A 15,230-nucleotide genomic window follows, 5' to 3' on the forward strand; every position below is an offset into this window, starting at 1 on the left:
CTCCTGCGAGAGCAGGCAAAGCTCAGCTGCTCTCTTTACCACACACTCACACAGCAGCAGAGACGCAAAATGCGTTTAAATCACACTGAAACATTTCTCAGCTGTCACTTGCTAGCTGGTGTTTGAAACAGGTATTTTGTCAAGCCAAGGTGTTTCACCTCCTGCCTGCTGCAAGCGGAGAGCACAGCCTGCTGCCCCCCTCCCCAGACCTGCAGAACGGCCAGAGCGGAGCCTCCAGCCCCGCTGGGGCAGCCCTGCTGTCTCTGGAAGTTGAGCCTGGCCAGGTCTGAAAACCTTCCTCAGTCCAGGGAAAATGTTTATCAGTTCTTGAAGCCACAGGAGACGCAAGCCAGCCACCCACCTTCCGCTAACCACCCCCCATCCGCTCTGATCCCAGGTTTTCCGATTCGATCCCCGCGACAGCTCCTGGCTCCAGGTGGCCAGCATGCTGGAGAGGCGGACGCGCTTCCACGCGGATGTGCTGTCCGACTGCATCTTCGCCGTGGGCGGTGGGACGCTGCTGGGGACCCTCAGCCGCACCGTGGAGCTGTACCAGCCCGCCGACAACAAGTGGGAGTTCACAGCCCCCTTGCCCATGCCGATTGCTGATCACGCAGGCACAACCCACAGGGGAATCCTCTACATTTCAGGTGATGCAGCTAGTGGGAAGCAGCACATTTGCACACAGCTTTGTTGATTTTTGCTGGCATCCTAACGTCACAGCCCAAGCCTGCACCCACACCAGGAACACCCACAGCTCCGGTGTCCCCCTCCCGCTGTTAGCACAGCCTCACTGCCCTCCTGCACGGCAGGAATTATTTTCTCTCCAGGACGCTGAAGGTGACAGCATCTGCTTGCCATCCACACCCCCGCTCGCCTTTGACCTTGCAATCCCGGCTAAATCCCAAAGCTTTGCTGTGTGAAACGGTAAACCAGGAACAGGCTGTGGATGGGATTAAACCCCGGTGTTACCTGAATGGAAGAGGTGGGGCTAACCCTACCGCGCTGCCTTGTTCAGCCATACAAAAAGAAATATCATGTAGGCTCTTACCCACTGAGCCTGTGCAGCTCTTGCCCTACCAGGGATCCTCAGTCTTTACAGGGATCTTTGGCAGACCCTGCAGCTGTTTAACAATAAAGCAGCAAGGGTTTAAACACTTCACGAAATCATTGCAAGATCTTTAGCTTTTGCAGCTACTAATCGGGACCTGAAAGGTAACCTTTGGTTTGTTCTAGGAAAAGTAGTTTGTGTTATTCCCGCAGCAGTTAAAACCCTCGGCCAGTCCCCTGTGGCTGGGGGCTCCTCGCTTCCTAAAGCGCTTAGAGCCAGCTGGGATCGCTGTACTGACCCAGCCCAGATCACCTTCAGCTGCGCAGTTGCAGGGAAGGGCACTTTCTGTGAGGGACAGCAGGGCTCCCGCGCCGACGTGCAGACAGGTCGTGATTCAGCTGGGGAAAGGCTCAGACTCAGGTTCAAGCCCCGGCTTTGACACAGCTGGGCCACAGGCAGCGGGGGCTGGAGCAGCTCTGCTACAAGGACAGGCTGCGGGAGCTGGGGTTGTTCAGTCTGGAAAAGAGAAGACTCTGTGGGGACCTAACAGCTGCCTTCCAATACCTGAAGGGAACCTACAGGGAGGCTGGGGAGGGACTTTTTACAGGAGTGTCCAGCGACAGGACAAGGAAATGGATTTAAATTGAAGGAGAGTAGGTCTAGACTGGATCTTGGGAGGAAATTCCCCAGTGCGAGGGTGGCCAGACTCTGGGCTAGATTGGCCAGAGAGGCTGGGGCTGGGCCCCCCCCCAGAGATGTTCAAGGCCAGGTTGGATGAGACCTTGAGCAACCTGGGCTGGTTGAGGCGTCCCTGCCCATGGCAGGGGTTGGATCAGATGATCTCTGAGGTCCCTTCCAGCCTGAGACATTCTATTTGACGATTCTATGATTTAACCTCTGTCAGTCTTGTTTCCTCCCAGAGAGCAAAGACAAAACTGCCTCACAGAGCTCCCAACATACCACGGTGACCTAGGCTGGATAACTCTGCACCCCCTGGGCAGAAGATCCCACCTACTCATAGCATTTACTTCCTTCTAAACAAGTCGGGTAACTGCAAATTTAATCTGGCCAGCCTGCAGCCCTGCCTAACCAAACAGAAAAGTTACTTCAATACAAGACTTAAACACGAGCTCCATGCAGACAACGTGCCCGCGCCCAGGTGAGCTGGGGCTTTGGGCTGCAAAGCCGCTGTGCAGGCTGGAACTCAGCAGGCAGCAGTCGGAGGCATCTACCCCTCCCACAGCAGCACCCTCCTTCTGCAAGGAGCTTTTGCAATGCACCCCTGAAACACCCAAGTGAGTGCCTAATAAGGAGAAAAAGTTGATAAGAGCATTGGCCGACTGGCTCTGGCCTCTGTTGAGATCCTAAGTTGAAGGAGTTTTGGATGCTTTTCCTCTAAACCTCCATTCTGTGACAGCAAGTGCTGGATTCCCTAATTACAGCTGGTTTGAAACACCCCCAAGAGCTTTATTAAAAATGTATTCTGTAGAAAACAATTTACAGGAAGAGCTGGAACTTGCTTGCTTTGTGGTTGGTGTTGGGTTTTTTCCTCTTTAAAATAGCTGAGAAGCCTCAGGTTTTAAATTTAACACTGTATCAGCTCTGCCGAACGGTGTGAAATTTTAAACCTGAGCTGCTCAGGTATTTGAAAGAGGAAAAAGTCAGCTCCGCTGCTGTTTGCTGGATGTCACAGAGGATGATGGAGAGGTTTTTAAGGCCTCTGCTTTCCTTCTAGGGGGCTTCTCTGGGGGCAAAACCTTACGAGACACTTACAGCTACCTCCCTCGCCTCCGGCGCTGGGTCGGCAACAGCGCCATGGCTTTTCCCCGCTGTGACCACGGCATGGCGGCAGGCAGGGACAAGATCTTTTGCATGGGAGGAAGGACACTGAAAGGGGTAAGTTCATTTGCTCTTACAATTCCCAGTCTGACCCCAAATGGGGTCTCTGTATTGCCAGGCCCTGACCGCTCCACTCCCACAGCCCGACCAGTAACTTCACTGGTTTGGGTCTCTCAGGGGCAGTTTGGGAGTGGGGCCGGCGAGCTCATGAAAAGGTGTCTGCCGTCACGGTCACGCGCGTTAGAAGCCGCCCTGTTGTCACACTCCCTTTGCTGGAGCACAAAGGCTGTTTAAAGCAGATTTTTAAAAGAAAGAAAACATATGATGGAGGCGCAGGCTGCTAACGTAGGAAAACCTGAGTGTAAAAGTGGTCACGTACCGCCCCAACCACACTGACCTGAGCTGATTTCCCTCGGGGTGAAACACTGGCAGGTGGGGAGAGGAAGGGACCACGGTGAGGACACCGGTCCAGGTTCTAGGAAAGAGGAGGGAAAGCGCTGCCGTTCTCTGGGAAGAGACTCGCCAGGGACCAAAAGCTTCGCTCTGGGAGAAGCCAAGAGAACTGAGTTTTCCAAGGTCATTCAGCAATTCCCACAGGACTGTAAATGATTTCACCATGGCGGGTGCAGTTCCTTTTTGCTCCTTTAAAGCCGTGCCACTCTGGTACCTTCTTCAGTCCCTTCTGAGGCTCTGATTGCTAAATGGGGACTGAGAACGTGGCCCCTTGGGCCCCACAGCATTCAAACGCACACTGAGATGCTGGCCTGCTTTGTCACGAGCCAGGTGAGCCTGCCCTGACAGCGGGACCACGGCTAAAGCGTGTTCTGGTTCTCTGCAGGCGGAGGAATGGATCCACGTCAACGAGACGGAATATTACTGTCCTGTAAGCAATCAGTGGACAACCCTCACGCTGTCCCCGTTCAAGAGCTGCCAGTTCAGCATCACTGCCCACCACAGCACGCTCTACCTGGCAGGAGGAGGGTCCCTGCAGCACAGGCTGAAAGAAGACAGCGTTTTCCTGTTCGACACGGAGGGGTGGGAGTGGAGGAAAGCCAGTCCCCTGCCCAGAGCTCTGGTGGATCACGCCTCTTGCATGATCAAACTGTCCCAAGCCAACGCGGGCAGTGGGACGGGGAGAGGCGCAAAGTGCTGCCCTGCGGGCAGGAGGAAGAAATCCACCCTCAGCTTGTTCATCACAAAGAAACAAGAGTCCTGCTCCGCCTCAGGAGAGAAGTAGGATGTGGATAGGTTAAGCAGATCTGACAGTGTTTGCCAAGCCATTATAATTTTAACAGCTCTCCTAGTTGCCAGCCAAACACCTTCAGCAGTGCCTGGGAACCGGCACATCTCTGACTTGGTGCTATCACGGCAAAATGCATCATTTGCAAAAAAGAAATTAATAAATTAGTTCCCAATCTTATTAAGCTGCATTAAACCAGTAAGAATTCCTTAAATCAATTTTTTGTTGTTCAGAACCTCTTTTTTCTGATTAATGACAAAGGTAGATGATTTTTAATGAGTAACTTGAGAGATTTCATGAGGAGGTCTTTAAAAGAGCTTTGAATTCTATCTCTAACAGTTTCCTTACAAACACTGCTGGATGACAAATTAAGTACCCCTAAATATACATGATGTGTTTAAGATTGTTTTGCCACTGGATTAAGACTTTAGGACACTGTGATGACAACCCTGTCCTCAACAAGCAGACCAGGAAACTGCCTGGGTAACTCCGGCTTCTGGCAACGGCAAACCCATTCGCGGGATTGCTTTCGCTCAGGGATACGGAAGTATTCGGCAGGTGATGATGAAAGGTGGTGAAGCTCAAGGTGTACCTCATGAGAATTTAACTCTGGGTGAGAATACTCGATCTAAAACTCCCTCAGTGAATGTGCGTTGAGCCTGCGGCTGCTTGAGCCAGAGTATGGGCACATTTTTAGAATCACATACTTCAGAAGTCCACGTCTCATGGACAGTCAGCAGGCTGAGGGGCTGCAACGGCTGAAAAATCTGGTGAGGACACATTTGGAAAAGTAAGAGAATGAACCCATGGGCCACCAGGGGACATCCTGACGGACAAAGCCAACGTGGGGCAGAAGGTCCCACCAGCAGATCAGTCAGAGCCAGCTCCCGCGATACACAACCCACCCGACAACGCAACAGCTCTACTCACAGGTGCTTCTAGAAACCAGGGACTTAAATAAAAGACCAAAACAATACTAATAACTCACCAACGAGAGCAGCCAGGCCTTGGACGGGGTCTGTGTGCGCAAGGATTTGTTCACAGCCAACCTGGATGAGACACAGGACAGTGAACAGTCTCGGCCCCACGGAAGGGCTAATGGGGGGGCTTCTCTCCTCCCTTCTAGCACCAAAATACACAGAAACAAAGAGACAGAGCTCGGACAAACAGCTCCTTTACCGAGTTGGGCAGCTGCACAGAGGCCAGAGACACACAACAGTAAGAACAGGGTAATGCCCTTCGCAAGTGGGGGTGGAACAAGAGGTTGTTGAACAGGCCCTAGAAGGGAACCAGATGCCCAGTGGAGCCAGAGAAAGCACCTGCCGAGTCCCCGTACAGTGCACCTGTACAACAGCTTGCACAGCACGTGTTTTGCTCCAGGTAGGACTCAAACCATAAATGCCACAAGGCCAGAGGCAAGTAAAGCCCCGTGGGCTCCGTGTGCTGAGAGCAGCAGGGAGCAGCAGCACGAGGCTGCCAGGAGAAACCAGGAATTGCAGCAGCAACCAGTAACCTGGGGTCAGAGCTGGGGCCTCTCAAAAGCAGCTGGTGCCTACGAGAAGTCTTTGTAACCCCCTGAGTACAGGCCCCTTTCCCACATTTTGTCATCTCTGACTCTTGAGAGTTCACAGGTTGTCCAGCACCCACAGCAGAGGACTCTTCCCTGCATTATGCTCTGAGGTACATCATCCTCCTGTGCCACACCTAGAAAGGGTTTTAGATCTCCATCCCTACCCACCAAGAAAAATACATCTATGAAAATGTGTTGAGGTGGGCTACAACATGTAAAAAACCCCAAATTACAGGTTCTTAGTGCTTAAAAGCTGAAGTGAACAAGCTTGCACAGGTCTTTGTGGCTGAGGTAAAGGCAGAGCAGGGTAGGAGTGGCTCCAGCAAACTCTCCCCAGCAAGCCTCATGGCAGCACCGGCACAGAGGAGTTTTAAATGTGTGGTTTTCCCACTGGAGTGGAAGGGCTGCAACATTCACCACTGCAGGGAGCTGTCCCTATCGCTGGTGGCACGTGCCCAACAGTGTCCCAGACTGCGGCACTGCGGCCACCCTCGACTCACTGTGTCCTGGTCCTCACCTTCACTGGATTGGCAGGGAGGTGACCCATGAAGTCGGTTTTGTAAGGGTAGTCCATCATGGCCATCATGGTGAAGGCATTTCGAGCAAAGCCAAAAAGCTGGTAAACATCCTCCTTGTTAGAGATCTTGTTGCAGGTGGCCATTTTGCTGCTGATTTCATCGTAGGCTGCACAAGGAAGGAAAATGAAAGACACAAACTTCAATAGAGCAAAACGAAACCAGTCTTCAGCATCGTGTTTCACTCAGGACTAAGGAGACGCCTTAACACACAGGTAAGGTTTCTAGGGGGAAGGACACACTGCGTCTAAATTTACAGCCCGTGGATGCTCAGGCACAGCCCTCCCGTGCAGCTTCACAGGCCCATGCAGAGCCACCGACACCTCCCTGGGGAGCCCTGAGGCATCGGCATCCCCCGAGGCAGAAGCAGCCTCAGTGGGCACAGTGAGAAGAGCAGACGGGTACGAGAACATCCTTGCCGGTGCCCGGCCTGGCTGCGCCCTCCTCGCCTCCGCGGGGCTCTCGGGCAGGAGAGCAGGACACAGTGTACAGGTCTTAGGGGGATTCAACTGCTGGAAGAAATGACAGCAGGGAAAAAAAAAAGCCCAAACAAGCTCCCTGGGAGCTGGGTGCATTTGCAATACGAATTGCCAAGCGAGAACAGTCCTCACAGGGTCACAGAGGACTCCTGAGGCACGGCTCCAGCCGTCAGTGCGATGCAGAGAGGTCGGCTGGAGACAGGAAAACCATCCTGGAAGAGATTCCTTCACGATGCACTCGTATATTTTTGCATTTCTGCTGGAGAAAGCTGCTTCCTTCATGTTCATCCTCCACATCCTGGAGCTGCAGTTCCTTTCTGCCCCCATTGAACTCCACCAGGTGCCCACCAGAGCCTGGCTGTCTTCACTCGGAAACCCAAGGCCTGGGACCTGCCTCTTGATACTCCCTTGAGAGCCTTAAATGTGACCATGTTACCCCACTGTGCTGCAGAAAGCACAGCCCCAGCAGACCTCAAGGACCTCGGCTATTTAAAGGTAACGTTTTTCCTGCTGTGACCCAAAGCTAAATGGGGTTTTGGAGCCCCTCAGCTCCTTTGGGCAATTCCAGAGGAAAAAAAAACAAACAGAAAAACCAGAATCAACTCTTTTCCACATGGCTGGCACTGCCTGCTGCCCGCCCTCAGGAAGGCATCTGCAGGGCTGTCTCTGCTCACCTCCACTAAGGCACAAATCCTTAATCTGCTGGAAGGCTTTGCGGACAGCTGTGACGCACCCTGGGCTGGCCTTCTGAAAATCCTGAGGGGGCAAGAAAAGACACAGGGTTATGGCTGCACAGAGGAGGCAGATGTGCAGGAGGCTGCACTGGGAAGAACTGCCAGAAGCAAAACCTTATCTGTGTCTCCAGGAGCGGTGACACCTTGTCCTGCAGACAATCAGCACGTCCCAGCTGCGCAGCACACACAGACAACTCCGTCAGCAGGACTCGCTGGGCTGAGCTGCTGGACAAAGCACTTTGCGCTTCCTGGAGCCGTCAGACTGAACACAACGGAGCAAGAGGAGACCCAGGGGAAGAGTGTGCCAGGCTGCCAGGCCAAAAAGATCTTTGTTTTTTTTCTTTTAAACACACAACAGTGTTCTTCCGACAGCACTCTCTCTGTGATGAGGAGCCAGGGAGAGGTCAGTTATGCTCGGCGGGCAGAGCGCTGGTTTAGGAACCAACACTTGCTTTTCTTCTCAAGCCTGCCAGGGATCTGCCAGATGACCAAGAAGGCCGTGTACTTTTTCTTGTGAAAAATCCTAAAAAAGCACTTTAAGGTATGTTTGAGGAGGTGTGACTGGCCATGCTGGTGCAACAAGTTGTTTCTGTCTCTGAAGGCTCTAACAACCCAAACTGTTTCTCTTCTGACAGCTTGTAAAGCAGATTGAGATTTGCTGGCAACCAGTGCTTTGTAACAATAAAAACTATAGTGCTCTTTAACGTCCCTCTATCCTGCTAGAGCGATGGTTACATAATCCCAAATCACAGGGTTAGCAGTTTTCTGACAAAGACCCAGCCTCAACTAACAACAGATCTGGGCCCTTTCTTTCATTCCTAACTCCGCCTTTGCCTGACAGTTATGCTTAAAGAAATCGCTGCAGAGCTTTCCGCAGCGTACCTGGGCATCCCTCTGGGGCTTCCAAATCTCCTTCTGGAAGTGCTTATCGATCTTCATCTACAAACAGCTCCAACTGGAGCCTGGGGACGGATCGGCTGGGGCCAGAGGAGCGGCTCCGCTCTGGCTGCCCTGCCAGGCAGCACATGGGAACCCCATCCCAGATCTGCCCCGCAGGCCCCACGGATCCGGGAGCGGTTCGAGGCAGGAGGGGTTACAGCCGTTCCAAGGAAAGCTGTTGCCTCTCGAGACTGCCAGCTTCTGAATCACACCAACTTCCACCTCTGAGCCGACCCAAGCTGAGCTCAGGTGGCCTGAGCAGCCCCCGCAGCAGCAACCCCTGGGGAAGCGCACGTGGTTGTACGCGTGGGATCCACACAGTAGTAGTGCCGGGCCACAGGCGGGGCCGCTGGTGTACATAACCTAGGCTGAGGCAAAAATCCACCTTCTGCCCCTTGCTCACTTCCCCTGTGAGCTGGGAAAACTCAGTAAAAGTCACAGAGAAAGCTGCTCCGAGCGGATGAGCTCTGACTCACGGGAAGGGAGAGCTCCCGCAATGATTCAGGGAAGGTTGGTGCCTTCATCGGTATTAACCGCTCTCCGGGGCGTTCTGTCACAACGACGAGCAACCGAATTCAGACTGCAGATTGCTTCTGTGCAAACACGCTCAAGGTGGAAGGAATTACTTTGAAAATACCACAAAATGCTCGCTTAGGATGTCAGCCCAGAGGCCGACCTACCGCTTCAGAGTCTATTTTAAAACAAATAGGAAATTTTTTTCACATGAAAAGGTCAAAGCCCTAATTTCAGGGGTGTGTACTGACTCACAGCAGAAGCAAGACAGAGCTATCAGCTGAACAGGGCTTCTGGGAAAGAATTACTTTCAAGCAGGGAAGAATTCCCACTGCAGGGCCTATTAGATGACTAAGTGCTATCACACGTCTTGTTTTAAAACGTATAATTTTAAGGCAAGATGGTTTTATTCTCTCATACACTTAAGAGCTTCAAGTGCTAATGTGTTTATTTTCCTGTGATAGCTTCCTCTTTATACTTACTGGTAATGCTATTTGTACTGTATGTCTCTTATTGAAATAAGGTTTTCATATATGTAAAGAAGAGCAAAAAGACCACAAGTTTCATACACAGGTAGTTCATGCAAAGCCATCCGTGTCACCTAGACCTAGAAATTATTGTCAAAAATGAGGCAAAATAGACATCATTACAAGATTTCAGTACTACCAGGTAGTACATTTCTTTCCTTATAAACTAAATGTAAGGCAGTTGTAACCAATACCACCTTCCTATGGGTCCTACACGTCCTTAAACCATGAAAGCCACATTTAAATCTTGGTTTTAACTGAACTCAGGACACCTTCACTGAAATGTAACCATCCTGGTACTGTGGAGCTGCTGCGGACCATTGACATCACCACTCCTCCTGACAGGAGGCTCTAGCGAGGTGAGGTTGGTCTTTTCTCCCAAGTAACAAGTGACAGAACAAGAGGAAATGGCCTCAAGTTGCACCAGGGGAGGTTAGATCGGACATTAGGGAAAAATTCTTCACTGAAAGGGTTGTCAAGCACCAGAAGAGGCTGCCCAGGGAAGCAGTGAAGTCATCAACCCCAAAAGTATTTAAAAGCTGTGTAGATGTGATGCTCAGAGACGTGGTTTAGTTGTGGATCGAGCAGCGCCAGGTTAATGGTACTCAATGATCTTAAAGGTGTTTTCCAAACTAAATGATTTTATGATTCTATTCTATGGAAAGGAAAAAAATCCAGCCTTCTTAAAGGAAGAAAATAATGCTCCTGAGAAGCGATGCTACTTACTGCTGTGACATCTCTGAAGAACTGCGTGGGGTCTCCAAGGCCAGCCACAGAGAGCAGAGGAGCACTGGCAGCTAACAACCCCCCCAGCCACAAGGTTGGGGTATTTCATCCTCATGTAAGCGCTCAGCATTCCTCCATAGCTGCCGCAGGACAGACAGAAGAGTTACTTCCTTTAACAGACGGCTTATACCATAGTAACTCAAACTTCAGGCCAGCATCCTTAGGCTCACCTAAACCAAGGCAATAAGAAGCCCACGGAACAGGCTGCCCAGGGAAGCTGTGGCAGGCCCCCCCTGGCGGTGGCCCCGACGGGGCTTGGAGCTACCTGGGCTGGCGGGAAGTGTCCCTGCCCAGGGCAGAGGGGTTGGGACGAGATGATCTTTAAGCTCCCTTCCAACCCGAGCCATTCTATGACTCTGATATCTAGCAGATGCCATCCTCATGTGAAAAAATCCAGTTATGGTCCAGCAGCCACACACAATGTGTTCTTACTGGCCTTTCCCCACATGCTCACACCAGCTCTGGTGGGAACAGAGCAGCCCAGTTTGCTGCTGCAGCCAAACCCTGTCTCAACAGTTAACTCTGCACCACCTGAGTGTGTCCTCACAGCTCCAGGGCAGAACCAAGCGAGGCTCAAGCGAAGCTGTCACTGTTCAGTGTGAGAATGCAGGGTTATAAAGGCTTGCTAGGCTCTAAGCAAAGGGTGTCCCTGAGCACCACTGAGCACGCAGCCCTCTCTCCTGCTGAGAAGTGGAGATTATTCTCCCTGGGCACCCCAAGCAACAGCTGCATTGATGATCAGATATAGGGAAGGGGAGACACTAACAGTAAAACTCAAAGCTGCCTTAGTAACTTCAGCGCCAGGGCCACAATGTACAGATACAGCAAAGCTTGCCAGGTGCACCCAAGGTGACAAAAGTTACCCATGTGCTGATGCTTGTGGAGTTACTCTGAAGTCACTGCTGGGGGTGGCAAATGACATCCTCAAGATACCAGTAACACCCAGTCTGACCAAGCTTACAGGTGTTGGAGTCTTCCTCCCCATTGCCTCCTGTGACAGCGGTAAATACCGTCCCTACAACACCCACATGTAGGGCAAGACACATTTCCCTAACCCTGGGCTTGCAAACAGGCATTAGCTGAAACCTGCCACAAGTAATTTCAGGTTAAAGCTACAGATGAGGCAGTTTTCTTTCTCCCATGGGGAATGCTGTGCTGCTCCCACACTGCGGTGTTTCTGTATTCCTCACGTGGGTTTAACACTGTTCAGGGCTGCCGCAGCGAGCTGCAAGCTCAAACGCACACCGTCAGGTCAAGTGCTTGTTATTCACCACAACTGAACGGGAAGTCCTGTACCTGGTGGAAACCTTTTAAAGGGGAGCACCCCCCTACTATAAGGGTGGGGAGCCAGTCAACAGACAAGGACATCGCATCAACACAGCTCTGAGCTGCAGCACAGCAAGCACTTTGGGGAAGGACTTTTGCTAGGAAGCGAGGAGCAAGCAAGCAGCAGGTTGCAGAGCAGAATTATAAAAAAGCCTACAATAAAAATGGGTGGATGTTGCTAAAGAAGCTGTTTAATAAAAAGCTGAGTGGCCCCTGGAAATAGTATTTTACCGATTACTGATTTTCTGCATTTCTGATGTAAAATGCTCTTATCCTGCAGGAGAAGCTTCCATTTTTTGCAGTTCTCGCTGACTCATCCACTGAAGATGCTTAGAAATGTCTACTCAGTGGTGCTTCACAACTGAAATCACAAATTGAGTTGATGGGAGAGCTGAAGGGGACCTGGTGATGAGCTCTTGGGAGCTCAGGCACAGACATATCTGCTCTCTATTGGATAGCTTAAAGCTCTGCCTTTAGAACTTGCTTGAGAGCCAAGCAGATCTATGAGAACAGCACGGCTGCAGCTGGGAAAGGATGTGGAGAAGGGAATGAGCACACACAACCTTTACCTGCCTCCAAAAGCAATGACAGGGCAGTCTGCGGCGCCCAACTGCTGCTTAAGCTCAGCTATCAGCACCGCATAGTCAGCAAGGGCTTGTTCCACGGTGAGCAGACCCGTCTGCTTAGGCTGCCTTGACTCCAGTCCAAATGGAAGAGACTTGCCGTAGTACCTCTGGAAGCAAAGAGAATTGCTGCGGAAATGCTGGTGTCACGGTCTGGGGCTTCTCTCTTGTCACTAAAGGACAGGGACACCAGTGTGCACACACGGGAAGCAGTAACGGAGCACGTGGTGTCCTCTAACTCGTTTGTAACTGAGGAAGTGCCGTGTCTCCTGCATCTGGTACACGGACACCGGCAGGATGTATTCTTAAGGACAGACAGTCCAGGACAAGCTACTTCAGTGGGTACCCCGGGGCTCTCGGCACGTGTCACCTGAAATCCCCAACTAGAAAAGGGAACAGGGTAATCTCTTCATGCACAAGTCGTGGAACAGTACATGTAACAGAGTGCTGTGGGAAAGGCTGGCTTAGGACTTTGCAGGCAGATTAAGTATTACCCAAACAAAGTAACTCTCTAGTACAGTGTGGAGCTCAAGGTCTGTGGAAACAACTTACAAAACCACTGGTCTAAAGCAAACACAGCACGGCACAGGCTTTACTGAAAGAGTAACCTGTATCCTGGATTGCTGGTAGGCACAATAAAAAAAACCATTCAGGAGTCAAGGTTAAATAAAGAAGAGCTGCTACCACGAGGAGAAAGCTTACAGAACGTATGCCTCAGCTTCATGGCAAGAAACCATTTTTCGGGACCTGCAGAAAGCTCAATTTGGCAATACTGAACAGAACAAAACCCCATAGTATGCACAATGACTAAAATACTATGAATAATGACTAAATATTAGTCATTACATGTTTAACAGAATAGACTCACAGAATCACAGAATCATTAAGGTTGGAAAAGACCTCTAAGATCATCAATTCCAACCATCATCCCAACACCACCACAATATAATAATCTAAGCCAATACTCACATGCTCAGCAAAAATCACAAGTGCTTGCTGTTCCTCTGCTAATTCAAATATGAAGTCAGAGTTCTGAGCAAAAGTCCAGATGTCACCTTCATTGCCGGTATAGAAAAAGATGGGTCCAAATCCTTTCTTCCAGAACTTTGCTGAGTAAGACAATTGACAGAAGCAAATTTAGAAAACAAAACAAATCACCCAAGACACAAGCATGAAAAGATTCTACTTTTGATGAGTTTGGGCAGGAGCTTGAGAAAGAAGAACTCCGTGAACAGGCTGATCTCTAAGACATGAGCACAAGGCATAAAGGCCTTAGAAATGCCAACTCCAGAAATCTCTCATTCGAACAGGGATAAAGAGCTCCCATGAAATGAGCACACAGCCTGGAACTTCCACCTCTGCCTGAAAGCCCCTAAAATTTCAGTTCTGCGTGGCATTTGGAAACAGTTGCCCCGCCTCACCCACCGGCCAAGAGCGATTTCCCATTTCCATACTCTTCTCAGCCCAACCCATCCCAAAATACTTGCACAGCCTCTCCCCTCAAAATGAGCGTTGAGGCATTGCTCGCACCCTGCCGCTGCCCCTGCTGTGATGTATGATGTGGAGCCAAGCTGTAAATCACACATCACAGAATGGTTTGGGTTGAAGGGACCTTCAGAGCTCCTCCAGTTCAAAGCCCCTACCTCGGGCAGGGACCCCTCCCACGAGAGCAGCGGCTCAAAGCCCTGTTCTACCTGACTGTGAACCCTTGCGGGGATGGGGCACCCACAACTTCCCCGGGCAACCCGTGCCAGCGTCTCACCATCCTCAGAAGATGAGATTTCTTTTTTACGTCCAACCCTGGGGAGGTGAGATTGGCTATTGGGCAAATTAGCGCCACCAGTAGGGTTGTCCAGCACTGGGAGAGGCTGCCCGGGGAAGCGGCGGAGTCTCCATCCCTGGAGGGATCTAAAAGCCGGGTCCATGCGGTGCTCATGGGTCAGTGGTGGGGCTGGCAGTGAACAGTTGGAGTCAATGACCTTTAAGGTGTTTTCTGACCTAAACAGTTCTACGATTCTGTGGTCCCGTATCTCATTCGATACGTCATAAACACACAGGATGATATGTGAAGATGAGATGCTTCATCCTCTGATCTGTTTATAACTGAAAGCAAATTGGGACTGCAAGAACAAGCAGATCCATGATGTCAAATACTTGCTTATCTAACAGCCAGTTGCTTTAATGCTTGCTGACTTTAACGAACACTTGATTTTAGCTTAGTCTTAAATTGCACAGGAATTAAGGAGGATAATAAACAACTTTCTTCCTCAGCAGACCTTAGACAGTTAGGCACTGACTCCAGCACACTGCCACACCACCAGAAGGGACACTCCGACAGCGGCTGTCCTACGGACACTGCTGCGGCAGGAGGTCATTGTCTCCCTGTACACAGCACTGGTGAGGCCTCAACTCGAGTAGTGTGTTCAGTTTTGGGCACCTCAGTACAAGAGAGACATGGAGGTGCTGGAGCGGGTGCAGAGGAGGGCAACGAAGCTGGTCAAGGGGCTGGAGAATAGATCGTATGAGGAGCGTTTGAAGGAGTTGGGTCTGTTTAGTTTGAGGAAGAGGAGGCTGAGGGGAGACCTCATCACTCTCTACAACTCCCTGAAAGGACATTGTGGAGAGGCTGGTGCTGGTCTCTTTTCTTGGGTAATTAGTGACCGAACTAGAGGGAATGGCTTCAAGCTTAAACAAGGTAGGTTTAGACTAGACAGTAGGAAGAAGTTCTTCATGGAAAGAGTTGTGGGATATGGAACAGGCTGCACAGGGAGGGGGTTGAGTCGCCACCCCTGGATGTGTTTAAGCATCACTTGGATGTGGTGTTGAGTGATATGGTCTAGGGGTGAACTTGCAAGTAGGGTTAATGGTTGGACTCGATGATCCCAAGGGGCTTTTCCAACCTGGATGACTCTGTGATTCTGTGAGACTATTGCCATTAACACAGAATTGAATTCTTCCCATTCTCCATGGACTTGCCAAAAGAGGATTTGGTTTGACAATGGGTTTGGAACCTTTCATCAGCAAAATT

General features: G+C 50.8%; 1 protein-coding gene across 1 annotated transcript in view; it reads right to left on the minus strand.

The window, feature by feature from the left end:
* The window catches only part of DPP7 (dipeptidyl-peptidase 7), a gene marked incomplete at its 5' end in the record, with an annotated part of 19,077 nt that extends 5,766 nt beyond the window's left edge, over positions 1 to 13,311 (minus strand). The window contains 8 exon segments of the mRNA XM_009865758.1: positions 362 to 605; positions 5,119 to 5,179; positions 6,218 to 6,384; positions 7,429 to 7,510; positions 10,194 to 10,268; positions 10,270 to 10,333; positions 12,149 to 12,312; positions 13,172 to 13,311. Coding sequence (XP_009864060.1) covers positions 362 to 605; positions 5,119 to 5,179; positions 6,218 to 6,384; positions 7,429 to 7,510; positions 10,194 to 10,268; positions 10,270 to 10,333; positions 12,149 to 12,312; positions 13,172 to 13,311 — 997 coding nt within the window.
* Between the last annotated feature and the right edge of the window lie 1,919 nt (positions 13,312 to 15,230).

This window comes from Apaloderma vittatum, unplaced genomic scaffold (genome assembly GCF_000703405.1).
Source record: "Apaloderma vittatum isolate BGI_N311 unplaced genomic scaffold, ASM70340v1 scaffold6963, whole genome shotgun sequence".
In the NCBI taxonomy this organism is placed as follows: domain Eukaryota; kingdom Metazoa; phylum Chordata; class Aves; order Trogoniformes; family Trogonidae; genus Apaloderma; species Apaloderma vittatum.